General features: G+C 45.0%; 1 protein-coding gene across 1 annotated transcript in view; it reads right to left on the bottom strand.

Annotated features, from left to right (window-relative positions):
- LOC141270842 (uncharacterized) overlaps positions 1–27,840 on the bottom strand; it is a 127,434-nt gene that overhangs the window by 15,096 nt on the left and 84,498 nt on the right. The window contains exons 9-13 of the mRNA XM_073680939.1: positions 10,202–10,348; positions 9,893–10,072; positions 9,689–9,809; positions 9,508–9,605; positions 9,225–9,315 (exon numbers count right to left, since the gene is read on the bottom strand). Coding sequence (XP_073537040.1) covers positions 9,225–9,315; positions 9,508–9,605; positions 9,689–9,809; positions 9,893–10,072; positions 10,202–10,348 — 637 coding nt within the window. The remainder of the gene's footprint in view (positions 1–9,224; positions 9,316–9,507; positions 9,606–9,688; positions 9,810–9,892; positions 10,073–10,201; positions 10,349–27,840) is intronic.

Below are 27,840 nucleotides of genomic sequence, written 5' to 3'. Positions count from 1 at the left end.
GGGGATACTCTGGGGGTGTTAATAAGCTGCCGTGGCCGTATCCCTGCCATGTGGGAGTTAATATAAGGTGGAGGGAGTTAAAATACGGCGGCGGTAGGTCCAGACAGTCAGCGCTTCTGTGCTGAAACTGACACATCGCTGCGTATTCCCAGCAGCGGAGACAGACAGAACCTAGCGAACTTTTCTGACACATCGCAGTGTCTTCCCAGCTCCGGACACAGCGCAGGGCTTCTGTGCCGACAGCTTTCACTTGTCACAGAAGCGCTGCGCTGTGTCCGGAGCTGGGAAGTTCGCATCGCTTCTGTGACAATATATGAAAAGCCGGCACCCGACAATTTAGAATAGAAAGAATAGAGCATCACACATAGATTAGATAGATAGAAACATGTCAGTCACATATATATGAAGTACAGTGATAGTGTTGCTTACTGTACTTGTCATTTAGTGTTAAAGGATTTATTAAAACAAATAATAGTTCTTTCATGCGCTGTGTCTTTAAAAAAGCCGGCCGGCAATTCAGCAGCGGTACCCGACAATTTAGAATAGAAAGAATAGAGCATCACTGTTATGCACACGCCCGGGCTAAGCGGCGTGTGCGTGTGATTGGTAGTGATTCCACTGGACCGTGCCGGAGAGTGAATGCCTGGAGGGGCGTGACTAAGTATTCACCCGATCCGACCAGGGTCGCACGACGGCATACGACGCCAGTGCACCAAGGAGGAACCGAGCAGAGGGACCAGGTGCTACTCCAGGACAGACCCCGGACACGGCTGTTGACCCACACAGGGGAATACAGGAACAGGCTGGTAGGCTGGCACACAGACTGGAGGGTATAGGCAGGCACGACTGGTATGCAGGCAGGCGGGTATGCAGGCAGGGGGGTAAAGGCAAGCACAGCTAGAGTGCAGACAGGAAGGCACTAGCAGGTAGGAACACAGGCGGGATAGGACCCAGTACACACCGGGACTCAGGAACAATACAGGCAGAGGGTTACAGGCAAGCACAGCTAGAGTGCAGACAAGGCTGAGCAGGGAAGACAGGGCTCTGTTCACACGGAACAGACAGGAAGGGAAAGACAGAGCCAGATACTCACACAGTACTTGCAGAGACAACAAGCAGGAGTTAGGTACGAGTTCAGACTCTGCAGAAAAAGGAAGGGAACGGACATAGAGGCAAAACAGGTAAAGGACAGGAGAGAGTTCAGACTGGAACTGAGTGTACGGAGGAGACCGACACTGCAGAGGGATACAGGAGCGGGTCTGGGAATACGGCCCCCAGAGAGGCGGGACGAACAGGCAAGGAGCGTGTTCAGACAGGACAGACCAGACGCAGGAGCGGGTCTAGGAAATCGGCCACTAGAAGGCGGAACGAACAGGCAAGGAGCGTGTTCAGACAGGACAGACCAGAGAACACAAAAAGGACACAGTTCAGACACGGGAGCTGATACCGCAAAGCAGGAGACATACAGGACTCAGTTCAGACACGGGAGCTGAAACCGCAAAGCAGGAGACATACAGGACTCAGTTCAGACACGGGAGCTGATACCGCAAAGCAGGAGACATACAGGACACAGTTCAGACACGGGAGCTGATACCGCAAAGCAGGAGACATACAGGACTCAGTTCAGACACGGGAACTGATACAAAAAGCAGGAGACAAGAGACGGGACCTGGCACCTTCAGAGTGCAAGCACACACTGAAGGAAACACTATGCTCAGGCAGGGATAGAAGGGAGCTGCTGAGCTATATACCAAGTGACAGACAGCAATAGGCTGAGGACGCACAAGGGGTGTGACCCACAGCAGGTACAAAAGGCAGGAAGTGATCGGGCGCCGCCCTTAAGCAGCAGAAACAGACACAAACAGACAGCATGGAGGGAAGCCAGAGAGACATTCTGGACAGGAGATCAAGTGCGCCCTCTTGCACAGTGGGAGATGGACCACCATGCAAGGACGCCGCCAGGTATGTTACAATCACACATAGATTAGATAGATAGAAACATGTCAGTCACATATATAAGAAGTACAGTGATAGTGTTGATTACTGTACTTGTCATCTAGTGTTAAAATAAAGGATTTATTAAAAAAAAAATTGGCGTGGGGTTCCCCGTAATTTTAGTCTCTAGCGGAGGTTAAGCAGATGGCTGGGGCAGATGTTTGAAGCCTGGGAAGGAGTTAATACCCACGGAGCTTCCCAGGCTACTAATATCAGCCCCCAGCTGAATACCTAGCCTTTACTAGCTATTAAAATGGGGGATCCCAAAAAAATGACGTGGGGTCCCCCCTATTTTAATAGCTAGCAAAGGCTAGGCAGACAGCTGGAGGCTGATATTAGTAGCCCAGGAAGGGTGCCATGAATATTGGCCCCCTCCCAGGCTAGAAACACCAGCCGTCAGCCGCCCCAGAAATGGTGCATCCATAGGATGCGCCAATTCTGGCACTTAGCCTCGCTCTTCCCACTGCCCTGTAGCGGTGGCAGTGGGGTAATAGGGCTGGGGTTGATGTCAGCTTATAATGCCAGCTGACATCAATGCCAGGTTAGTAATGGAGAGGCGTCTATAAGACACCCCCATTACTAACCCCATAGTCAAAGTTAAAAAAAAACACAAACACCCAGAATAAAGTCCTTTAATTGAAATAAAGACACAATTCTTTATTGTTCTAAATTAAACCATACTTACGGTACCATCACGCCCATTCCAGCTGAAGCCAACGATCTCCTGCAATAAAAGTAAAATAATAAAGCAACCTCATCCTTACCTCTCCATGGTTCCCAGGACCGGTCCAGCTCTGCTACATTCACATGACAGGCTGCACCGCAGCAGAACGCTGATACCATCTGATACCGAATTCGATCCATATGATGACTGCTTTACAGATGTGTCACAAGATCTCATTGATGTACTTATGATATCAGATGACGAACAGGAGGATTTTGAAGGCTTTTAAAGAAAGGGAAACCTATAAAATACTGTAGCTGACGGTTATGATAGATGTTGGTAGTTTGTTTGTTGCTTTACCATATCTTTCTCCTATCATTATCAGTTCTTGTTTGGTTGACAGCTTAAAAAAAACTTAAAGTACAGTATGGTAACATTTACAGTAAAATGGATGATAGTAATGTTGTTGTTGTATGCCTTATGTTTATGAGTGACAGTTTTCCTGCTATATACCTGCATGTCATAAGAATTTAACCGGTTCCCGACCGCCCACTGTAGATAAACGTCGGCGCTTGCCGGGCTCTGCGCAGTGCCGACGTTTAAAAACGGTGGGTGGTCTCGCAGTGCTCAGGACCCCCAGGGTCCTGCAAGCACTGCGATTCCGGTGCAGAGCGTTAGCTCTGACAGGGTACATCATCGGGACCTGATTAGATCAGGTCCCAGTGATGTTAACCCTTTGCTGTCTGCTATATGCTGTGATCTATAGTGATCGCGGCATATAGGAGACAGCAGGAAATGAGGGGGTCGTCTTACTTACCTCCGAAGACCTCCGTTTCGTCTGAGGACCTGGGGTTGCTATGGCAGCTGGAGGTCACATGACCGCCTCCAGCTCTGCCATATATGGTATCCTTCCTGTCTGGCTTCAGCCTGTATGTAGCTGATACCCGACAGGAGACTCTGACTGAAACAGTCAGTGAAGATCTCATATAATGTAATATATGTGTATTACATTACATGAGATCAGTGATCAGAAAAATAAAAATTAATGTCCCATACAGGGACTAAGTAAAAATGTAAAAAAAAGTAAAAAAAAAGTTTTTAAACTATTAAAAAAAAAAAAAACACAAAATAAATAAAAATAAATAAAATATTAAACCAATAAATCCGTAAATTATTACAAAACCAAAAAAAGTACACATATTTGGTATCGCCGCGTCCGAAACAACCCGAGCTATAAAACTGTCACACTAATTAACTCCTTCTGTGCACACCGTAATAAAAATAAATAAAAAACGGAGCAAAAAAATATGCTTTTTCATCATATCGCCAAACAAAAAGTGGAAAAAAATGCGATCAAAAAGCAGAATAGAAATAAAAATGGTACCACTGAAAACGTCATCTTGTTCCGCAAAAAAAAGCTGCCATACAGCTCCATCAGCCAAAAAATAAAAAAGTTATAGCGCTCAGAATAAAGCAATGCAAAAAAATTTTTTTTTTTCTATAAAATAGTTTTATTGTGTAAAAGCGCCAAAACATAAAAAAAATACAGTAAGTGTAGTATCGCTGTAAACGTACTGACCCGAAGAATAACGCTGCCTGATCACTTTTACCACACGCAGAACGGCATAAAAAAAAACTCAAAAAACAATTCCTGAAGTGTTTGTTTTTGTTAACTTTACCTCCCAAAAAACGGAATAGAAAGCGATCAAAAAATGTCACGTGCCCAAAAGTGGTTCCAATAAAAATTTCAACTCGTCCCGCAAAAAACAAGCCGTCACATGACTATCGGCCGAAATATGGAAAAATTATAGCTCTCAAAATATGGTGATGCAAAAACTAGATTTTGCAAAAAAAGCGTATTTTAGAGTGTGACAGCTGTCAGTCATAAAAACCCGATATAAATCTGGTATCTCTGTAATCACACCGACCCGAAGAATAAAGTAATCTAATCAGTTATATCACACTAGGAACGGCATAAAAAATAAATAAAACAAATATTATTCACCTGCTACTGATTTGTTTATTATGTCTCCCAAAGATCCCAGTAAGGCTCTGCTCACATTTATCCTGTGCTCTGCGCTGAGCACTTACACCAGAGTTTCCGTGTAAATCTCTGAAATACGTGATTCAGCCAGAACCCATGATGGAAGATTCCCTGTAATGAGGCAGATATAGGCCACTGTGGATGCCGTAATGAGGCAGATATAGGCCACTGTGGATGCCGTCTAGCCTGGGATCCCACGGTGTCATTTGTTTTAGGCGTGCATAAAAGTGCGGTTGGCCACAGTTTTGTGCACTTCTGAAAAAAAGGACACCACTAAACAGAGGCCAGACGGAGTCCAGAGTAACTCTGCTGCCTCATTACAGTGAATGGATCCTGCAGGGGTTTCATCTGAATTACATCACTTGGAAAATTAGATGGAAACCCCGATGTAAGTGCTCAGCCTAGAGCGCCGGATAAATGTTACGTAAAATGTTCCCAATAAAAGCTTCAACTCAGTCCTCAAAAAAAGCTAGTCCCCACTCAGGTCCATCATCTGTTAAAAATATAAGGGACTTCCAAGTTACTGGTAGCAGAAAGGCTCTGGAAAAGCAAAATGGTCCTTGCCCCCCAAAAGAAATTCAGAAAATTTTGTGCTCCCAAATCCAAATGCCTATTCTACAATAATTTGTTCTCCAATTGTCAAATAGCGCTCCTTCCCCCTCAAATCTCACCGTATGGCTAAGTGGTACGATACAGCCACATATGGGGTATTGACACTTTTAGAAGAAATTGTGTGACACATTTCGGCACCATTTTTACCCATTGCCCTGTGTGAAAATGTAAAATCTGAGGGTAAAACATTTTTTTGTGGTAAAAATATAATTATGCTTTTTTCACTGCCCAATGGTATAAATTTAAAAATTAAAAAATGCTCACTACTTCCCTAGATGAATTCCTTGAGAGGTGTAGTTTACAAAATGGGGTCACTTGTGGGGGTTTCTGCTGTTTTGGCATGTCAGCGACTCTTCAAATGTGACATGGTGTCTGCTGCCTATCCCAGCCAACATAGCGCTTCTTTCTCTTCCGAACCCTGCCGTACACCAAAGCAGTGGTTTTCCCCCACATATGGGGTATCAGCGTACTCAGGAGAAATTGTACAACAAATTTCATGGTGCAATTTATCCTGTTACCCTTATGATACTGCAAAATTAGGGAATGAAAAACATTTTTTATGGGAAAAATGTGAAAATTTTATTTTTACGGCTCAATATTATAAACTTCTGTGAAGCAGCTGGGGGTGCAAGGTGCTCACCACACATCTAGATAAGTTCCCTAAGGGGTATAGTTTCCAAAATGGTGGCACTTGTGGGGGGTTTCCGCTGTTTAGGCACATTAGGGGCTCCCCAAATGTGACATGGCGTCCGCTAATTATTCAAACAAATTTTACATTCAAAAAGTCAAATGGCGCTCCTTCCCTTTCAAACCCTGCCATGTGCCCAAACAGTAATTTGCCTCCACATATGGGGTATCGGCGTGTTCAGGAGAAATTGCACAACAAATTTCATGGTGCAATTTATCCTGTTACTCTTATGATAATACAAAATTAGGGAATGAAAAACATTTTTTGAGGGAAAAATGTGAAAATTTTATTTTTACGGCTCAATATTATAAACTTCTGTGAAGCAGCTGGGGGTGCAAGGTGCTCACCACACATCTAGATAAGTTCCCTAAGGGGTCTAGTTTCCAAAATGGTGGCACTTGTGGGGGGTTTCCGCTGTTTAGGCACATTAGGGGCTCCCCAATGTGACATGGCGTCCGCTAATTATTCAAACAAATTTTACATTCAAAAAGTCAAATGGCGCTCCTTCCCTTTCAAACCCTGCCATGTGCCCAAACAGTAATTTGCCTCCACATATGGGGTATCGGCGTGTTCAGGAGAAATTGCACAACAAATTTCATGGTGCAATTTATCCTGTTACCCTTATGATAATACAAAATTAGGGAATGAAAAACATTTTTTGAGGGAAAAATGTGAAAATTTTATTTTTACGGCTCAATATTATAAACTTCTGTGAAGCAGCTGGGGGTGCAAGGTGCTCACCACACATCTAGATAAGTTCCCTAAGGGGTCTAGTTTCCAAAATGGTGTCACTTGTGGGGGGTTTCCACTGTTTAGGCACATCAGGAGCTCTCCAAACGCAACATGGCGTCCGCTAATTATTCAGACAAATTTTACATTCAAAAAGTCTAATGGCGCTCCTTCCCTTCCGAACCCTGCCGTGCGCCCAAACAGTGGTTTTCCCTCACATATGGGGTATCAGCACGCTCAAGAGAAATTGCACAAAAAAATTTGGGCTCCATTTTTTCATGTTACCCCTGTGAAAATAAAAAAATTGGGTCTAAAGTAACATTTTTGTGAAAAAAGTTAAATGTTAATTTTTTTCTTCCACATTCCAAAAATTCCTGTGAAGCACCTGAAGGGTTAATAAAGTTCTTGAATGTGGTTTTGAGCACCTTGAGGGGTGCAGTTTTTAGAATGGTGTCACTTTTGGGTATTTTCTGTCATAAAGACCCCTCAAAGTGACTTCAAATATGATGTGGTCCCTAAAAAAATGTTTTTGTAAATTTTGTTGGAAAAATGAGAAATCGCTGGTCAACTTTTAACCCTTATAGCTCCCTAACAAAAAAAAATTTGGGTTCCAAAATTGTGCTGATGTGAAGTAGACATGTGGGAAATGTTATTTATTAACTATTTTGTGTGACATATCTCTCTGATTTAAGGGCATGAAAATTCAAAGTTTGAAAATTGCAAAATTTTCAAAATTTTCGCCAAATTTCCGATTTTTTCACAAATAAACGCAAGTGATATCGAAGAAATTTTACCACTATCATGAAGTACAATATGTCACGAAAAAACAATCTCAGAATCAGGGGAATACGTTGAAGCGTTCCAGGGTAATTACTTCATAAACTGGCAGTGGTCAGAATTGAAAAAAATGGCCTGGTCACGAAGGCAAAAACAGGCTCTGGCGCGAAGTGGTTAAATTAAAAAAGGACCATGTTAAATTCAAATCTGTTTTTTTTTAATTTTTACCGGTGTTTGGTATGCGTTGGAAAAGGGGTAGTTTTATACGGTGAATATATCCTAAACTCTATATTTTAACAGGAAAGTAGGGGGGTCGTCTTATACACCAGGTCGTCTTATACGCCGGAATATACGGTATACAGGCCATTGGTATTTGCACATTTGCCCCTGATTAAGCCCCACAAGTGTGGCGAAAGGATGAGGTTTGGTCTCCATTCCAACCCTATGAGAGGCACAGGTTTCATATGATCCTTTTGAACATCTTTTCAAATAGTGCAGGGTTCTTATTATGTTTGCATCCCAGCAACTTCTCTCTTTTTTTGACTGGCAGATTATATTTGCTGTTCTCATTGTTAAGGAGGTTCCAATTTGTTACATCTTTTGGGGTTTTTAATCTAAGGTTTTAGGACTGAATTTGATAATAGGGTATATTTGTATCACTGATATTTCTCTTGCTTTATGGATATATGCTGACGTTACAAAACTCATTATTAGGCCATGGCCCCACTATCAGTATTTGGTCAGTATATTTTCTCAGAAGTGGGAGCCAAAACCAGGTGAGGAACAATCAGAGAAAAGGTATAATAGAAACAAGTCACCAATTCTGCATTTATCACCCACTCCTGGTTTTGGCTCCCACTCCTGAGAAAAAATACTGACCAAATACAGATCAAAAGCATAAACCCACAGCCCCACTTTAATTATATTATACGGTACCATATCATTACAGTGCTATTTAATAATATTGTGAATGTATATAATCCATGTGCCATATGGTTGGTTTAGGGTTGACCACAAGTCAATTATGATTTATTAGTCAGTATTGTAAGGGCTTGGGCTTTTTAATTGATTTATGAATTTTTTGGCTTGCTTTGTATGAATAAAAATGTTGTGTCATTTTAAAGTGATCCCTGTTTTTTTGCATATCGTCTCTTTTGTATATAGTATGATATGTTCATAGGTTGATCTCAAGATGGTGCAAGCCTTACTTAGACTTCTTACTGAAAGGAAATTCACACTTGGTCCTCACTGCACATTTAATGTTGTCGATCATAAAAGTGAAGTTTGGCCAGAAAGACTGGACCTGGTCTTGTAGGGACCTTATGAGCACATTCAGCAGCACAGAAGGGAGAGAAGGTAGATTCATCCAATAAGATATCAGGGATCTAGGAAGCCAACAGCATCATTACCCTCCACTTTCTCTTACAGGCACATCATAATATTTTTCTTCAAGTGATTGGCTTTGTAGTTTACAGATCTGGGCAGGTAACGGTCAGCGTCTTCTAATCCCAGGGGGTAGGTGGATCCTCTAGGTTGTAAATTCTATAGAAAAGGGCTTTTAATGCTCAAAGTCATTTGAAGAGTTTTGGGTGGTCTAGATGCAAAATGGTGATCACACGGTTATAATACGGCTGGACTACACCACCGAAAAAGCAGCCACAGCCGGTGACAAAGAAGAATCTTTGACTTCTCTGTATTTAGTGGTTACTACTCACCTGGGTAGTCATATGTAGGAATCTCCTCTTTACACCGCTCATCACCCCTCACATATGTCTCTGTAGTATCAATTTGGGTCAGATCTTCACCCTTAAACAAATATTGTAAAAGTGACAAATGGAGAAGTCATCGATGATCAACTCTAATCCTGCCATCTCCACTGTTCTTATTACACAAGTATAAAAGATATAAAACTGGTGGATAAAACAAGACTGAGCACAAGACCTTTACAGCAGTTTACACATCATAGGGGAGATCTCATGACACCTTCTCTCCATCTACCTGATGATCCTGAGGAACATTGGGATTTTCTTGTTTACAGTCCAGTGGAAGAAGAGGACAGGGACATCTCTCTGGTGTTGTCCTCTTACTGGATAGAACTGGAGGAAACACATACAGGGACTGAATTCATTCTTTACATACAAATAATTATAGGCCGTGTGTATTTAGTCCTGTCTATTACCTGGTGGCATGAGGGGCTGGGGAACCTCCATGACGTCCTTGTACAGATCTTTGTGTCCTTCCAAATACTTCCACTCCTCCATGGAGAAATGGACGGTGACATCCTGACACCTTATAGGAACCTGACACATACAATGATACAGTCATCACCCCGATAAATTCATAGCGTTACTGTATAATGTCCCAGCATTCCCAGCAGTATCACCTCTCCAGACAGCAGCTCAATCATCTTGTAGGTGAGTTCTAGGATGTTCTGGTCATTGATATCCTCATGTATCAGGGGGTGAGGTGGAGGCCCCAAGATTGGACTCAGGGGTCTTCCCCATCCCTCAGACACAGGGGCCTGACAGCGCTCTCTAGATGTCTTCTTCACTACTGTGTATTCCTGGTTATGGAGAGACACAATAATAAATCCCAGTATAGACATTTCCAGAGTCCTCACCTCTCCAGTTCTGTCCATCTGTTATTCCCATAGATAAGAATGATGTAATGTGACGTCATCAGAATCTCTCACCTCTCCAGTAAGCCGGAAGAGGATCTCTAGGGTGAGGTGTAATATTTTCTCCACCATCTTGTCTCTGTCCATATCCATCCTGGATAGGTTAATCAGGGAAATTCTTTTATATACATCTTCAATGAGAGGATCCGATACTGTAAAGACCTGAACGAGAAGATGGTGAGCTGATGTAACATCATAAAAATCCTGTGTAATATTACAACTACTGGAGATAATAAGGGAAACATATGAGATTTATTATTTGACACTGTTTAGTTTTCTTCTTTTACATCTACAAATAAAACCTATATATTTTAGGCCACGGACAACAAGCAGTTTCTTCCTCAGAGTCTACAGCTGAATACGTTTCTCATAAACCCATCTTCCATAACGCTAATATCGTCTCATTTCCCGTCACTGGAATCGGTATTAGCAATACTGCAGGAGATATTCATTATATGTGACATGAGAAATAACTACTTCATGATGAGGACATCTTGATCTTCTACTATGGCTCTAGAAACATATTTGGCCAGTGTCCGTCACTGACTACATCACCACCAGCTGGCTATATGAATGTTTCTCGTCTTCCTCAGACTTTAATCTTCTATCACATTAGATCTCATGTCTGATTCACACACAGAAGTTTGAGGAATTTATAAAAGCTTTTTTATTTGTTTCCACAAACACTGCGGACAGAAATTATTTGATACCAAAGTCTTCATGTACAGCTTTCCTATATTACAAGAAAAATACCAGGAAAAAAGCAGATATTAAAATTATTCAAAAGAAAATTGGCACCAACAATTCTTGTAAAAAGAAAAACACAAGCAAAAAGCACAAGACACATTTTGTTATTTTTAAACAAGTTAAACATTTGTTTAAAGAGATTGTCAACTTCTATGTAAAATGCCCCCAATGTATTTAAATTTTGAAGAGAAGGTTTTTTTTGTAATTACACTGTGTGGTCTTCATGTCTTCATTGCCTGTTAGAGGCGCTATCGCTGATTACTCACAGGCATCACCTAAATCCCGGCAGCAGCCGGCTCTGGCATCCGCTGATGTCACATCAAGTTCCGGGTGCAGCTGGGCGTGACTCAGTGACGCGCATCCCCCTGATTGATGGGCTGTAGGGGGGTTTTCCCCGCGTGTCACCGCCCAGCATCCACTGCACGCTTTACCAATGAATGCAGGAGAGGGAAAGCGAGTGGTGGATGCTGGGCCAAAAAGAAAAAAAACTTCTCTCCACAGTTTAAATACATTGGGGGCATTTTAAATAGTAGTGGACAACCTCTCCAAAAAAAAAAAAAAAAAAAAAACTCTTTTGGGCACCAGAACATAGATGTACACTGCAGTGATGGCACAGGTGCGGCTGCAACAAAAACCCTGGCAGTTTAACCACTTGCTGCTGTCAAAAGCAAACATGGCATCTATGGTTTTTTAACGTTGTAATAAAAGTTAAATTTTATAATATATTGTTCCCCACAGTCAGTAAATAACTTTAAGAAGGTTTGACTGAGTTAGGCTGAGTGCCCCTCCTCCCCCAAGTCCTCGATAGTAAGGGGCTGCCTAGTTACCAATGGTGTCTGGTAGTGGCGTAACTAGAGTCTGATGGGCTCCGATGCAAGATTTGGAACAGGGTCCCACTACATACATATACAGTTATGTATATGTATGTAATATATAATATAATATACATAATAATAATAATATACATACATGCACACACTGCTGATTTTGCAAGTTTTCTCACAAAGAATGGTCAGGTCTGTAATTTTTATCGTAGGTACACTTCAACTGTCAGACACGGAACCTTAAAAATAAAATTCAAATCACATTGTATGATCTTTACATAATTAAATTGTGTTTTATTGCATGAAATAAGTATTTGATACAATAGAAAAATAGAACTCAATATTTGGTACAGAAACCTTTGTTTGCAATTACAGAGGTCAGACGTTTCCTGTAGTTCTTGACTAAGTTTGCACACACTGTAGCAAGATTTATGGCCCACTCCTCCATACAGATCTTCTCCAGATCTTTCAGATTTCAGGGCTGTCGCTGGGCAACATTGAGTTTCAACTCCCTCCAAAGATTTTCTATTGGGTTCAGGTCTGGAGACTGAATAGGCCATACCCGGACCTTGAAATGCTTCTTACGGAGCCACTCCTTAGTTGCCCTGGTTGTATGTTTTGGGTCATTGTCATGCTGGAAGACCCAGCCATGATTTATCTTCAATGCTCTTACTGAGCGAAGAAGGTTCTTGGCCAAAATCTTGTGATACTTGAACCCAAATCCATCCTCCCTTAAATAAAAAGCAGTTATCCTGACCCCTTTGCAGAAAAGCACCCCAAAGTATGACGTTTCCCTCACCATGCTTCATGGTTGGGACGGTGTACTTGGGGTTGTACTCATCCTTCAAACACGGCGAGTGGAGCTGATGCCAAAGAAACTCTATTATGGTCTTATCTGACCACATGACCTTGTCCAATGCCTCCTTTGGATCATCCAGATGGTCACTGGCGAACTTCAAACCGGCCTGGACATGTGCTGGCGTGAGCAGAGGGACCTTGTGTGCTCTGCAGGATTTTAATCCATGACGGTGTAGTGTGTTACTAATGGTAATGTTTGAGACTGTGGTCCCAGCTCTCTTCAAGTCATTGACCAGGTTATATTATATTCACCAGGAGCATACATAAAAGTCATGGGGCCCCATAACGGAAACATAATGCACAGCCCATAGTCCTCCATGCAGCAAAATGCACAGCCCATAGTCCTCCATGTAGTACTATGACCATTAACACCGTGTAATCAAAGATTAATAAAAAATACTCACCTTCCCTCTGTTCCTCTGCTGTGCGCCATCCTGTCTCGAAGCTGGCAGCTGACTTCAGCTTGCGAGCGACGGGAGTGCATAATGTCACTTACATGTGCCCCCGATCACGCTAACGTCAGCGGCTGGCCTCTGACTGGCCAGCAGAGTGCATTGCCGAGCATGGACTATGGATCCATGTGCTGCAATTCACTTCAGCTGAATGTGCTCCCGAGGACGCACATCCAGCTAAGTATGTGCTTACATCGGAGGGCTCCTCACCCGCTGAGCCCTGTCGCAGCGGCGACTGCTGCGACCGCAGTCTTTACACCACATACAGCCATAGACCAGTACAAAATATGGAGACGCGCAATTACAATTTTTAATGTCCTACATTACATGTCAGAGGGAACCTGAGATGAGGAAGGTATGAGAAGTGCTTTATCCACCTCCTAATACCTAATGATGCCTGTATTACTGTAATTGCTAAATGTAAGGGCTAAAAAATTAGGCAGCCATTAATTACGGAGTTGAATATCTTCTTCCTAGAATTCTGGTGTAAAACACTTTGAGAAGTCGCAGAATTTTTGCGCAACTTTTTGAGTAAAAATGTTGTGACTTTTTGGCGTTTCTCACCAGTTTTGTCCAGCTCCTCCATTATGCGCAAAACAGGGACATGACAGCACACATCATCTAATTCAAAATAATTTAGTAGGAAGCTGCTGAATAAGAAAGCAAGTTCAGCCCCAAATAAGAAACGGGATGCATAAGAAGCCACTCCAGCACGAGGAAGAATGGCAGCAAGGGGGAGGTTTTGGCATCAGTACATGTGCCTGAACCAGTGGTCAGAATAGTATTGTGTTGGGTCACGTATTACAGCGCATTTCCATACTACTCTATGTATGTGACGTTTCTCCATCCCAGCGCTGCACATTATCACACCAATCTAGAAATCACCATGCTGCCGCCTACGCTCCCCCACACGGCCTGCACACTCTGTCCCAGTGCAACACGAGCCCGGATATTCTCCCCATTCAGTGTGCAGCCGGGACCCTGTACCATGGTGAGAACAGCACCTGTCACCGCTCCAAATATTCAAAATGTGGCAGCAGCCGGGATAGCAAACACCGCCCCATACTATTCTGATTGGCACAGAGTGAGGAAGTGTAAAGTGTTTGCTGCAGTCAGTGGTTCCTCCACCTGCGGGTGACCGCTGCGACTGTGGTTGTTACGCCCATGGTGTCTGAGCCTGTAATGTACGAAGGTCTTTAAGGCTGTGCCAAAGGCAGCGTCCAATATGTTACCTTTTAACACCATACATATTATAATGTATTTGGGGGCCTCCCGCCAGATGATGTCAGGGCAGAGAAAGATCTGGCATCATGAATTTCAGAGGCTAATCAGTTTGTTCTTCCTGTAGATAATCCTCTGCTAGAGGAGTCTGTAGGCGACTCTCTCATACAGACCACAGGAAAGCTGGAATATGTGTGTGTATGGGGAAGAGAGAAAAAGTCGTCTACCAAATGACCGTTCAGCCAACACTTATCTCATGTGTATGGGGCCGTCAGTATTACACTGACAGGAGGTGATGATACACGGCACTACAGTAGTACAGTGCATCACCTGAGCAATCAGAGGCTTGTATGTTGTATGATCGCACTAATGAGTTGTTTAAAAAAGGTTATGAAAAGGTTTAATGTGAAAAAAATATCCCAGTCATAGCAACAAGAAATAAAGAAATATCCGTCACTATCAGGGCTGTGGAGTCGGTAAGCCAAACCACGGACTTGGACTTCTCAATTTATCTGACTTCCAACTCCGACTCTACACTACAGGTAGGAGAAGCTTCACTACTGAGCATGTACATAAAGTGCAGCACAGATTCATCTCAACTAAATGCCGAGATCCTTAGATCAGGAATAGAACAGACATTTATAGGACATTTCATAACTTTCCCAAATTAGTATGATAACATTTACAGCACATCCTGCACTGAACTACTATACCAATTTATTATATATTTTAGAAGTCGAAGTCAGTCCATTTTCTACCAACTCCACAGCCCTGGTCACTATAGGGAAAACAGATTCACTGGACAATGTTAGTTACATCACATTCATAATAACTATATTATACTCTATTATCCTGTACACAGCGGTGTAGATAGAAATCACAGGTCCCACAGCAATAGCTGTAATTGGCCCCCAATCCTCAAAAAGAAAAAAATAATAATGATATAGATCATTATTATTATTATATATCTATATATTTGGTGGAGTCAGATCTTATATATATATTATATATGAAATATATAATCCTATCTGGTGGAGTCATATCTCCGAACCAGGCCGCATGCTGCCATTGTACTTGGCAGGCCCGAACCAGATGGTATGGAGTTGAATGAGGGAGGGCAAAGTCCAAAAAAACATATTTCTTAAGAACCTGATGAGAAGTACACACGTGGTCAAAACTGTTTGTACCTCTCGTTTAATGAAAGAAAAACCAACAATGGTCACAGAAATAACTTGAATCTGACAAAAGTAATAATAAATTAAAAATCTATGAAAATGAACAAATGAAAGTCAGACATTGCTTTTCAGCCCTGCTTCCACAGAATTAAAAAAAAAATTAACCTCATGAAATAGGCCTGGACAGAAATGACGATACCCCTGAAAGTCATAAGTTACTTACCGGTAACGTGATTTTTCGGAGACCATGGCAGCACCATGAGAGAGGGGATCCGCCCACCAAGGACAGGAAACCTACAGGCTTAAAAGGGGGTGGCCCTCCCTCTCGCCTCATTTTGGATTACAGAGCATTGAGAGGACCGCCAGGTTACTAGACATAGCGAAACAATCATAAAAATAACATTTTTATACAACACCACTAAGTGAGAAAAGGTTGTAATTAATAGATGAGGACTGCTCCCATAAGGTGAAGGGAGGGAATATAAGGGTGCTGTCATGGTCTCCGAAAAATCCCGTTACTGGTAAGTAACTTATGACTTTATCGGTTGACCATGACAGCACCACGAGAGAATTGCAGAGATGAAAAAGTCTAGAGAGGGACCACAGCCGGGAGCACCCTTCTCCCAAATGTGAGGTTGGATGAAACACCCAAATCCAGTCTATAGTGCCTATAGAAGGTAGATGGAGAAGACCAGGTAGCAGCCTTACATATGTCTTCCATCGAGACACCAGTCTTCTCCGCCCATGAGGTTGCCACCGCCCGGGTAGAGTGAGCCTTCAACCCCTGTGGCACTTCCTCACCGCTGGAGACATAGGCTAGAGTAATAGCCTCCCTGATCCACCTAGCTATGGTGGATTTAGTAACCTTAAGCCCCTTCCTCACCCCTTGGAAGGAGATAAATAAGGAACTATCTTTCCTGAAGGCCTGGGTGACCGACAGGTACTTAATCACACATCTTCTAACATCTAAGGTATGGAACTCTGCTTCTTTTTGGTTACTTGGATTAGGACAGAACGAGGTAAGCATTATTTCCTGGAGTCTATGGAAACGGGAAACTACTTAAGGGAGATATGCCGGGTCCATTCTAAGAATTATTCTATCGTCCAGGATTTGAGTGAAAGGTGGGGCTGAAAACAGAACCTGGATATCACTAACCCTTCTAGCTGATGTTAGAGCTATTAGAAGCGCTGTTTTAAGGGAGATGGACTTAAGAGATGCCGACTCTATTGGTTCAAAAGGTGAACCGGTTAATGGTTTTAGAACTAAATTTAGATCCCAGGGTACCAAATTGCTTTTGATAACCGGTCTGGATCCAAACACAGCTCTGATAAAGCGAGAAATCCAGTAATTCACTGCCAAGTCACAGTTATATAGAGCACCTAAGGCAGAGACTTGGACTTTAAGGGTGCTTGTCGCCAACCCCATCTCGAGGCCCTTCTGTAAAAATTCTAAAATTTTTCTAATTGGAGATCCCGTACCAACTGTAGAACCAGAGAAAGATTAAAAAAATTTTTTCCAAGTTCTAGCGTAAATCCTGGTCGTGACAGGTTTTCTACTATGCATTAGTGTCGTCACTAGATTTCAGGAGAATCCTTTGCGTTCTAACAGGGACCTCTCAAGTTCCCCACTGTCAAGTGGAGGCCAGGAGCTTGAGGATGGAGTATCGGACCCTGGCTGAGGAGATCCGGGATTTCTGGTAGGACCCAAGGATCGGAGATGGACATGTTCCTCAGGCATGAGAACCAGGGCCTCCTGGGTCAAAAGGGGGCGACCAGAAGGACCCTCGCCTTGTCCTCTCTGATCTTTCTTAGAACCATGGGAAGGAGATTGAATGGGGGGAAGGGGTAGGCCAAACTGAAATCCCAAGCTATTTGGAGAGAGTCTACTGCCAGGGGGTTTTCTCTGGGATTTAGGGAGCAAAAGGGCTTTGTCTTTCGATTTAGCCTTGTGGCAAAGAGATCTACCACCGGAAGACCCCATTTCCGGACTATTTGGAAAAAATAAAATATCCTGCTTTAGTTCCCATTCGCCCTGTCTCAGAGGAAAACAGCTTAAGTAGTTTGCTTTTACGTTTTCTTTTCCTTTGATGTAGAGGGCCGTTAAGGAAATGAGATGGCATTCCGAAATCCAGGTGGCTCAAAATGCTGGTACCGATTTGGAGGAAGGACCCGTCTCAGCCGGGGGATCATCCCTGGAGGCTGCAGATTCGTCCATCCTGCTGGAGCCGTGATGACTGGACTTAGACGCCTAACCTCGTTTTCCTGAGGACCGGGCATTACCAGAAACATGCGGGCGGTGCACCTTTTGGGGCTCCCCAAACCGCCGCTGAGATGGTGGAGATGGCGGCTGCTCAACTTGCTGCTGCAGTAGCTGCTGCTGCTGCTGTTGGTGTTCACTATCAAACTCCATGATAGGGAGAATGAAGCTGGGAAGCCCTGAACAGTGGTGCCTGGCCAGTTAAATAGGCCTTGATCCACCCCTCCGCCACCAGATTTCAATCAAATTCCTCTTCTTTTTTTTTTTTTTCTCCCAGTACCTTTACAAAGAGGGACTATGAGGTACAGACACCCTATAAAAGCACTACAAGGCACAGGGGCACCCTGAAGCACTGAGAGATACTATGAGGCCCCATTAGGTACTAAAAGGCACTGTGAATCGCTATGAGGTACTAACAGGCGCTATACGGCACTATGAATGCACCATAAGGCACTATGGTATGCTTTGAGTCACTATGATATGTTATGCTATGAAGAGCCATAAGGCGCAATGAAGTGCTATGAGGCACTATGCCATGAGGCACTATAAAGCACTATGAGACGCTACACGGCACTATGATGTGCTTTGAGACACTAACATGTGCTATGAGGCACTGTGAAGCGCTATGTGCCACGAGGCACTATTAAGTGACATGAAAAGCTATGCCATGAGGCACCATGCAATAAACGTGCCGTGATGCGACGTGAGGCACCGTGCCGTGATGCGACGTGAGGCACCGTGCCGTGATGCGACGTGAGGCACCGTGCCGTGATGCGACGTGAGGCACCGTGCCGTGATGCGACGTGAGGCACCGTGCCGTGATGCGACGTGAGGCACCGTGCCATGATGCGACGTGAGGCACCGTGCCATGATGCGACGTGAGGCACCGTGCCATGATGCGACGTGAGGCACCGTGCCATGATGCGACGTGAGGCACCGTGCCATGATGCGACGTGAGGCACCGTGCCATGATGCGACGTGAGGCACCGTGCCATGATGCGACGTGAGGCACCGTGCTATGATGCGACGTGAGGCACCGTGCTATGATGCTCCAAGAGGCACCATGCTATGATGCGCCAAGAGGCACCATGCTATCAAGATGTGCTATGAAGCGCTATGCTATGACGCACTATGATGTGACATGAGGCACTATGATGTGCCATGAGGCGAGGCACTACGATGTGCTATGAAGCGCTATGCTATGATGCACTATGATGTGCCATGAGGTACTATGTTATGAGGCACTATGATGTGCTATAAAGCGCTATGCCATGAAACACTATGATGAGCAATGAGGCACTATGATGTGCCATGAGGTGAGGCACTATGATGTGCTATGAAGTGCTATGCTATGATGCACTATGATGTGCCATGAGGCACTATAATGTGCTATAAAGCGCTATGCTATGAGGCACTATGATGTGCTGGAGGACAACAGTAAAACCCTCAGTGTTAGTTTAACATTTACTGAGCAGATTGAGGCTCATTTTTGTGGTAAATTCTGAAGGCCAATCATGAGGCTCTGTGCGGCCCAGACACGTGGCTCACTTTAGCCTAGAGGTCTAAGGTCTAAGGTCCAGCTCCGTCCTGAAGCCAAATTTAAAGCACGATGCCGTTGGCCCAGATGGGGTCTTACAGAGTGCACACACACACCCATTTTTGAGTTCTGCGCAAACATCCTTCAGCCTTTCCTAGTATCCATAACAAGGAAAGGGCCCCATAATCAAGGTAAACATTCACAAAGATCACTCACCATCAGCTGTACGGATTCGGAGGCAGGAACGAGTCACAGGCCTGTTCCTTTCCATCCGTCCATGCCTGAGCAATACTGGGGTGGTCAAACCCAGGCAGGGCTTCTCCACTGATGCACGGAACTGGAGTTGTCGACCCCAGACAGGGGCACAGGTCCACAGCAGCTTCTCCACTGATGCACGGAACTGGAGCTGTTGACCCCAGACCGGGGCGCAGGTCCACAGCAGCTTCTCCACTGATGCACGGAACTGGAGTTGTAGAGCCCAGACAGGGGCACAGGTCCACAGCAGCTTCTCCACTGATGCACGGAACTGGAGCTGTCGACCCCAGACAGTGGCGCAGGTCCACAGCAGCTTCTCCACTGATGCACGGAACTGGAGCTGTCGACCCCAGACAGGGGCGCAGGTCCACAGCAGCTTCTCCACTGATGCACGGAACAGGAGCTGTCGACCCCTGACAGGGGCGCAGGTCCACAGCAGCTTCTCCACTAATGCACGGAACTGGAGCTGTCGACCCCTGACAGGGGCGCAGGTCCACAGCAGCTTCTCCACTAATGCACGGAACTGGAGCTGTCGACCCCAGACAGGGGCGCAGGTCCACAGCAGCTTCTCCACTGATGCACGGAACTGGAGCTGTCGACCCCAGACAGGGGAGCAGGTCCACAGCAGCTTCTCCACTGATGCACGGAACTGGAGCTGTCGACCCCAGACAGGGGCGCAGGTCCACAGCAGCTTCTCCACTTATGCACGGAACTGGAGCTGTCGTTCTTCTCAGGGACGCATGCATCGCGGTTAATACCACACTAACAAACAGATGCCGGTAACCCGACTTCCGGTCACATGATGTCCTCGAGGCGCAGTGATGTCATCAGGCCGCGACTTACAGGAGGACAGAAGTGCGCGCTCGCGCGAGGATGCCTCATACACCGCCGGCGCTACCAGGTAGGCCCTGCCAATAGCGATGGCCTGCTACCTCTGAACGGGGCGCCGCTCGGCCCGCTCCTGGTCGGGGCGGAGGTTCGCAGACGGCCTCAGACCCGGAGCGCCGACCTCCGCCGGGTGTCAATGGGGACAGCACCCCACGCAACTCGCATCTCCAGGGCGATGGTGGGCTTGCCACCCCAGATAGGGGCGCAGTCCCACTGCAATCCGGATCCCAAGCAGGGCAGACTCTTCTACAGAAAGCGCAATCTGGCTGAAGCAGATAAAAGGGCGGCCACTCCAGATAGGGGGCAAGCACCCCTGCATAAGCAGTGCAAAAAAATGCTGTGCCTCTCCCAGATAGGGGTGCACTCGCATAGGCAGAACGCTGGAGCTGCAGATCCCAGATAGGGGCGCTGCTCAACAGCCGTCGCCATCCAGATCTTCCACAAGCCTGCAATAGGTTCCCTCCATCAATGACAGGAAATCAAACTGAGGCGAGAGGGAGGGCCGCCCCCTTTTAAGCCTGTAGGTTTCCTGTCCTTGGTGGGCGGATCCCCTCTCTCGTGGTGCTGTCATGGTCGGCCGATAAAATAATGTGACTAAAGGGACATATTAAATCAAGTTGTGTCCACTAATTAGCATCACAGGTGTCTACAATCTTGTAATCAGTCAGTGGGCCTGTATATAGGGCTACAGATAGTCAATGTGCTGTTTGGTGACATGGTGTGTACCACACTCGAGATGGACCAGAGGAAGCAAAGGAAAGAGTTGTCTCATGAGATTAGAAAGAAAATTATAGACAAACATATTAAAGGTAAAGGTTATAAGACCATCTCCAAGCAGCTTGATGTTGCTGTGACTACAGTTGCACTTATTATTCAGAAATTTAAGATCCATAGGACTGTAGCCAACCTCCCTAGACGTGGCCGCAGGAGGAAAATTGATGACAAATCAAAGAGACGGATAATACGAGTGGTAACAAAAGAGCCCAGGATAACTTCTCAAGAGATTAAAGGTGAACTTCAAGCTCAAGGAACATCAGTGTCAGATCGCACCATGCGTCGTTGTTTGATCCAAAGTGGACTTCATGGGAGACGACCTAGGAGAACACCATTGTTGAAAAAAAAATCATAAAAAAGCCAGACTGCAAACTACATGTTGACAAGCCACAAAGCTTCTGGGACAATGTCCTATGGACAGATGAGACAAAAATGGAAGTTTTTGGCAAGGCACATCAGCTTCAGCTCTATGTTCACAGATGGAAAAATGAAGCATATCAAGAAAAGAACACTGTCCCTACTGTGATACATGGAGGAGGCTCTGTTATGTTCTGGGGCTGCTTTGCTGCATCTGGCACAGGGTGTCTTGAATCTGTGCAGGGTACAATGAAATCTCAAGACTATCAAGGGATTCTAGAGAGAAATGTTCTGCCCAGTGTCAGAAAGCTTGGTCTCAGTCGCAGGTCATGGGTCTTGCAACAGGATAATGACCCAAAACACACAGCTAAAAACACCCAAGAATGGCTAAGAGGAAAACATTGGACTATTCTGAAGTGGCCTTCTATGAGCCCTGACCTAAATCCTATTGAGCATCTTTGGAAAGAGCTGAAACATGCGGTCTGGAAAAGGCAACCTTCAAACACGAGACAACTGGAGCAGTTTGCTCATGAGTAGTGGGCCAAAATACCTGTCGAGAGGTGTAAAAGTCTCATTGACAGTTACAGGAATTGTTTGATTGCAGTGATTGCCTCAAAAGGTTGTTCAACAAAATATTAAGTTAAGAGTACCATCATTTCTGTCCAGACCTATTTCATGAGTTTAATTTATATTTAAATTCTGTGGAAGCAGGGTTGAAAAGCAATGTCTGACTTCCATTTGTTCATTTTCATAGATTTTTAATTTATTATTACTTTCTCCAATCCCCTTCCAAGACAGCACACCTGGAGGTAGCATCCCCATCCTAATAACGGACAGGAAAACAAGAGGTTATATAGCCCCTCCCCGCTACCATCCCCAGTGTTTTCCTGTCCCTAGGGTGGCTGCGGCCAGCGAGCAGGGCCCTAATAAATTTACCTGTGCCAGGCTGCAGGGAGCGATCGCCTCCGGCCTTTCTTCCCTGGCAGCTCCCGTTCCCTCTGGAGCGGGACCCCCTCGCTCGCATGCGCCTTCGGGTAAAGCTGAGTAGGGTTTGGCGGCTGGGGGCCTCCTGTAGCTCCCCAGCCGTAGTCTCCTCTGTCCTCCATGGCAGAGTTCTGGCACGCATGCAGGATGCGCTGGAAGTCAGGTATTCGGCCCGCGGGGCGTCACTTCCGGTTGCGTTCCACCGTGGAAAGCATGGGGCCGGGCGGGAAATTCAAACTGGAAACCGTGGTTTTGCCCAAGAATGGAGGATCTTTCACCGGGTAGTAGGAAATTTGGCGCTGGATCTCGGTCTCTATAAAAGACACAGATGAGAAGACACCATTAAGGTAGGACAGAATATTCTGCTGCTATGGAGGGTGCTGTTTCAAAGCCTGCGCCTACAGAGCACAGCGCCAACCCGGCACCAGTAAGTACTTCGGGGCAATGTTGTTCCTCACTCTCCTTTGAGAGGGATCCGAAGATGTATTTTAAATCTCCCCTTTTTAATTTTAGGGAGACAAGGATCCTGCACCGAGAGTGGGAGAAAATGCTACAATTCGCAAATGTACCATTTGTAGGAAAAAGCTTGCTTCAGGGCATAAGAAACACCTATGCCAGAAATGTACTATCAGCATTGTGAAGGAAGAACAGCCTTCCCTTATGGAAGAAGCCAGGGGAATGGTTCGGCAGGAAATACAATCCTCCCTAGCCTCCTTCTCACAGCCATTCTCGCAAGCCAGAGCCGAGGGTCCATCTTCACCGAAAAGGAGAAATTATACGGTTAGGGATACCTCTGATTCAGAACAATTGGGATCCATGAAGGAACCTGAGGAAGGGGTCCTAAGTGAAGATCATGAGGAGGATAAGAAATATTACTTTTCTGCCGAAAATATGGAAGAATTGTTGTCGCAAGTGAGAGACACTATGCAGGTGGAAGAGAAGAAAACCCGTACAGTTCAGGACGAGATGTTTGGGGATCTGAAATCCAAGAAGAAGTTAGTGTTCCCGGCGCATGACAACATTCGGAGTCTAATAATGGATGAATGGGAGTCACCTGAAAAAGGGCTTAATGTTACGGGAGAAATGAAAGATAGATTCCCTTTGGATGAAAATACGGCTAAACTCTGGACGGAAATTCCGAAAGTGGATGTGCAAGTGGCAAGGGTAGCGAAGAAAACAACCCTTCCCTTTGAAGACTCATCCCAGCTGAAGGATCCTATGGATAGGAAGATGGACAATCTACTAAGGAAGACATGGGAAAAATCGGCGGCTTCACTGAAGACGAATATCGCTTCGACTTGTGTAGCTCGTTCCATGTTTCTCTGGCTACAACAACCAAAGGAACATATCTGGAAAGATACTTCTCGGGAGGACCTCCTGGCATCTCTTCCTTTGGTTCAAAGGGCCACTGGATTCCTAGCTGATGCCTCAGCGGAGTCTGTCAAGATTGCGGCAAGATGGGAGGCCTTATCTAATTGCACAAGAAGAGCTCTTTGGTTGAAGATGTGGAGTGGGGACAACGCATCAAAGTCTAAGCTTTGTTCCATCCCGTTTAAAGGGGGAGTATATTTTTGGTGCAGTCTTGGACGAGCTGTTGGAGAAAGCATCCAACAAGAAGAAGTCTCTGCCAGAGCCGAAGATTCCAAGAAACTTCAGGAAGAGACCATTTCTTCCCCTCAGAAGCAATAGCAGCAAGCATTTCAGTATAGAGGCAAGGGTAAAACCGGTCGCTGGAGTTACCCAAAAGGGGGAAGAGGAAAGAATATCTTTCAAAGTTCTAGGCAAGACAGACAAGGACACCAAAAAGGTAGGAGGCAGGATTGCAAGCTTCCTTCTACAATGGCAACTAATATCTTCAGACAGAAAGATCCTGGACATGGTGGCGGTAGGAGCTGAAATAGACTTTGCTACCTACCCTCCAAGAAGGGTAGAGGTAACGTCTTTACCATCTGCAAGATTACACAAGTTCCTAATTACAGGTCTTCAGAATCTTCAAAACTCGGCAAATTATATTACCAGTGTCGCACATGGAACAAGGAGAAGGTCATTATTCTTGAGTGTTTCTGTTGAAAAAGGTTTCAGGTTCCTACAGGATAATCCTCAATTTAAAACATCTTAACCAATATGTGAAATACAGAAGGTTCAAGATGGAGTCGATAAGGTCCACGATTCCGTTGATTGGCAAAGGATTTGTCATGGCAACAATAGACCTGCAAGAGGCATACTACCATGTGCCAATTCACCCGGCCTACTGGAAAATTTCTCATATTTGCCGTAAATCAGAACCAAAAGGTACTTCATTTTCAATTCAATGTACTCCCCTTCATGGCAGAGGCGGTAGCTTGTCTTAGAAGACGGAATATCGGCATCGTCCCCTATTTAGACGATTTTTTAGTGATGGCTCCCTCAGTTTCAAGTTTGGAAAGAGACGTTCAGATGACCCTTCAGATTCTGGAATCATTGGGATGGCTGATAAAGTCAGATCTGATTCCCTCCACAAGGAAGACTTTCTTGGGAATTCTCCTGGATTCTCAGCAGCAAGCCTCTTTTCTGCCAAAAAGAGAAACAAATTCAGTTAAGGTCGAAAGTTTATGCACTGAAGAACCGGAGCAGTTTCAATAAGATTCGCCATGTCCGTCCTCGGGACCATGACCTCATCTATTCAAGTGGTAACTTGGGCTCAAGGGCATTCAAGGGTACTTCAAAACTACATCCTTTCCTGTTGGGACAGATCTCCAAGTTCCCTCACTAGCAGGATTCATCTGCCAGAGAAGGTGAAAACATCTTTAAGGTGGTGGATGTGTCCAGAAAATCTGGAGAAAGGTTCGGCATGGATTCAACTTCCCTTGTTATCGGTCAAGACAGATGCAAGCAAAAGGGGATGGGGAGCAGTAGTCTCCCACGTGGCCTTTCAAGGAGTCTGGTCAAAAGAAATAGCAGAACAATCCTCGAACCTGAGAGAGCTGAAAGCGGTGGAGGAAACTCTATGGGCAGTGTAAGGCAGCGACAGTCATCATACTGGGGGATACTCGCTGCACCAGGTCAATTAAAGCACACCAGCCACATTTTCCAATATGTCACAATACAGCAGTTTATTACTCTTCATAAACGGCTTATCACACAGTCCATCTTAGTGGCTCCCCGACATATTATACATATAACGTCAAGAGCCTTCCAGGTACAGACAGTCCCACTTGGCTCCAGTTATAGCCTCCAGCAAAGTCACTTATATCGATGTCCAAATAAATGTCTACATCAAGCAGTGTTTTACCTTTGCCGGGTTTTAGATGCTGCAGTCCGTTTGGTTTTCCACCACTGTGGCTTTGCGTCTTCCCAGATGGGGGTCTCCAGCCCTCGTCCCGTCTAGGGCTACTGGAATGTTTCACACACACATCCAGTGTTCGCCTTCCAGGACTCTTGCCTTCCGAGCCAGCTTTCCCTCCAAGGCCACTGGCCTCTACACACACGATCCAGCCTCGACCTTACAGGCTGCCAGGCTTCACCAGGCCTCATGCCTTTTCACACCTGTCTCAAATCTACCAGGGTTTATATATCCATCCAGTGCACACACACACACACACAGGACCTGAGCTGACGTCACAGTCATGTGTTCAGACCTTCTGTGTGCAAAAGGACCTGTGTGATGCCAGTCATGTGACCAGTCACCTGAGGGGGAGGTACCTGGTCGGCCAAAACATACCCTGGATCATTACAGTAATGCCAAGCAAGCTGCTGCATTACAGCAGCCATTTATCTACTTCAGGGGTCACATGTCAGGGTCTACTCGGACAATATGACAACGGTAGCCCACTTAAGACATCAGGGAAGTACAAAAAAACAGGAGACTGCAAGTGATCTCAGAAAGGATCTTCCACTGGGCGGAGCATCATCTACTATCCTTGTCAGCTCTGCACCTGAGGGGCTCCAACAATTATCAGACAGATCTGTTGAGCAGGAAAGACATTCATCCAGAGGAGTGGAGTCTGAACTCGGAAATATTTCAGATGATTGTACAAAAGTAGGGATACCCAGATATGGATCTGTTTGCGAACCAGAAAAACGCAAAAGTAAGAGCCTTTTTCTCCTTGGACCCCGAGGATTCAGCAACAGGGATAGATGCATTCGCTCACCCTTGGGAAGTCTGGCTCGCTTATGCTTTTCCCCCGACTCCATTAATACCAAGGACCTTACAAAAAATCAGGTCGGAAAGAGTCAAGACGATTCTAATAGCTCCAATGTGGCCAAAAAGAGCATGGTTCGGAACATTGAGCAGTCTGAAAATGGAGGATCCGTTGATGCTTCCTCAAATCCACAATCTGCTGCATCAGGGTCCGATCTACCATCTGGCCCCTCAAAATTTGTCTCTAGCGGCTTGGCTTCTGAGACCGCCCTCTAAAGAGCCAGAAGCTTCTCAGTAGAGGTGATCCATACACTGCAGAAAAGCAGAAAACAGGTCACGAATTCCATCTATGAAAAAATCTGGAAAGCTTTCAAACTACGGTACGAACCTCGTCCATTAGATCCCTTTCGGCCTGACATGGTCAGAATCTTGGATTTCCTACAGAACGGTCTGTCTAAAGGATTAAGACTAATGTTGAGCGAGTATGTACTATTAACCCTTTCGCCGAGTATGCTCGGGCCGAGCTCCGAGTATTTAAGGCTGCTCGGTGACATGTTTGAATCGCTCCCGTGTGCATGATTTGCGACTGTTTGACAGCTTTATTACATGTGAAGAATGTCTATTTCTTACACATTCCTCACATGTAATAAAACTGTCAAACAGTTGCAAATCATGCACACGGGAGCGATTCACACATATCACCGAGCAGCTGTAAATACTCGGAGCTCGGCCCGAGCATACTCGGAACAAACAAATACTCGCTCAACACTAATTAAGACCAAGTACACATAAGGTCCAAGTCTCGGCTTTAACCACTTCGCACCAGAGCCTGTTTTTGCCTTCGTGACCGGGCCAATTTTTTCAATTCTGACCACTGTCACTTTATGAGGTAATTACTCTGGAACGCTTCAACTGATTCCCCTGATTCTGAGATTGTTTTTTCGTGACATATTGTACTTCATGATAGTGGTAAAATTTCTTCGATATCACTTGCGTTTATTTGTGAAAAAAATCGGAAATTTGGTGAAAATTTTGAAAATTTTGCAATTTTCAAACTTTGAATTTTCATGCCCTTAAATCAGAGAGATATGTCACACAAAATAGTTAATAAATAACATTTCCCACATGTCTACTTCACATCAGCACAATTTTGGAACCAAAATTTTTTTTTGTTAGGAAGCTATAAGGGTTAAAAGTTGACCAGC

The sequence above is a fragment of the Phyllobates terribilis genome, unplaced genomic scaffold (assembly GCF_046119375.1).
Source record: "Phyllobates terribilis strain yellow unplaced genomic scaffold, ASM4611937v1 Scaffold_5__5_contigs__length_657084704, whole genome shotgun sequence".
NCBI classification, from domain to species: domain Eukaryota; kingdom Metazoa; phylum Chordata; class Amphibia; order Anura; family Dendrobatidae; genus Phyllobates; species Phyllobates terribilis.
Note: the sequence above shows the minus strand (reverse complement) of the source record. Positions and strands in the feature narration are given on the sequence as shown.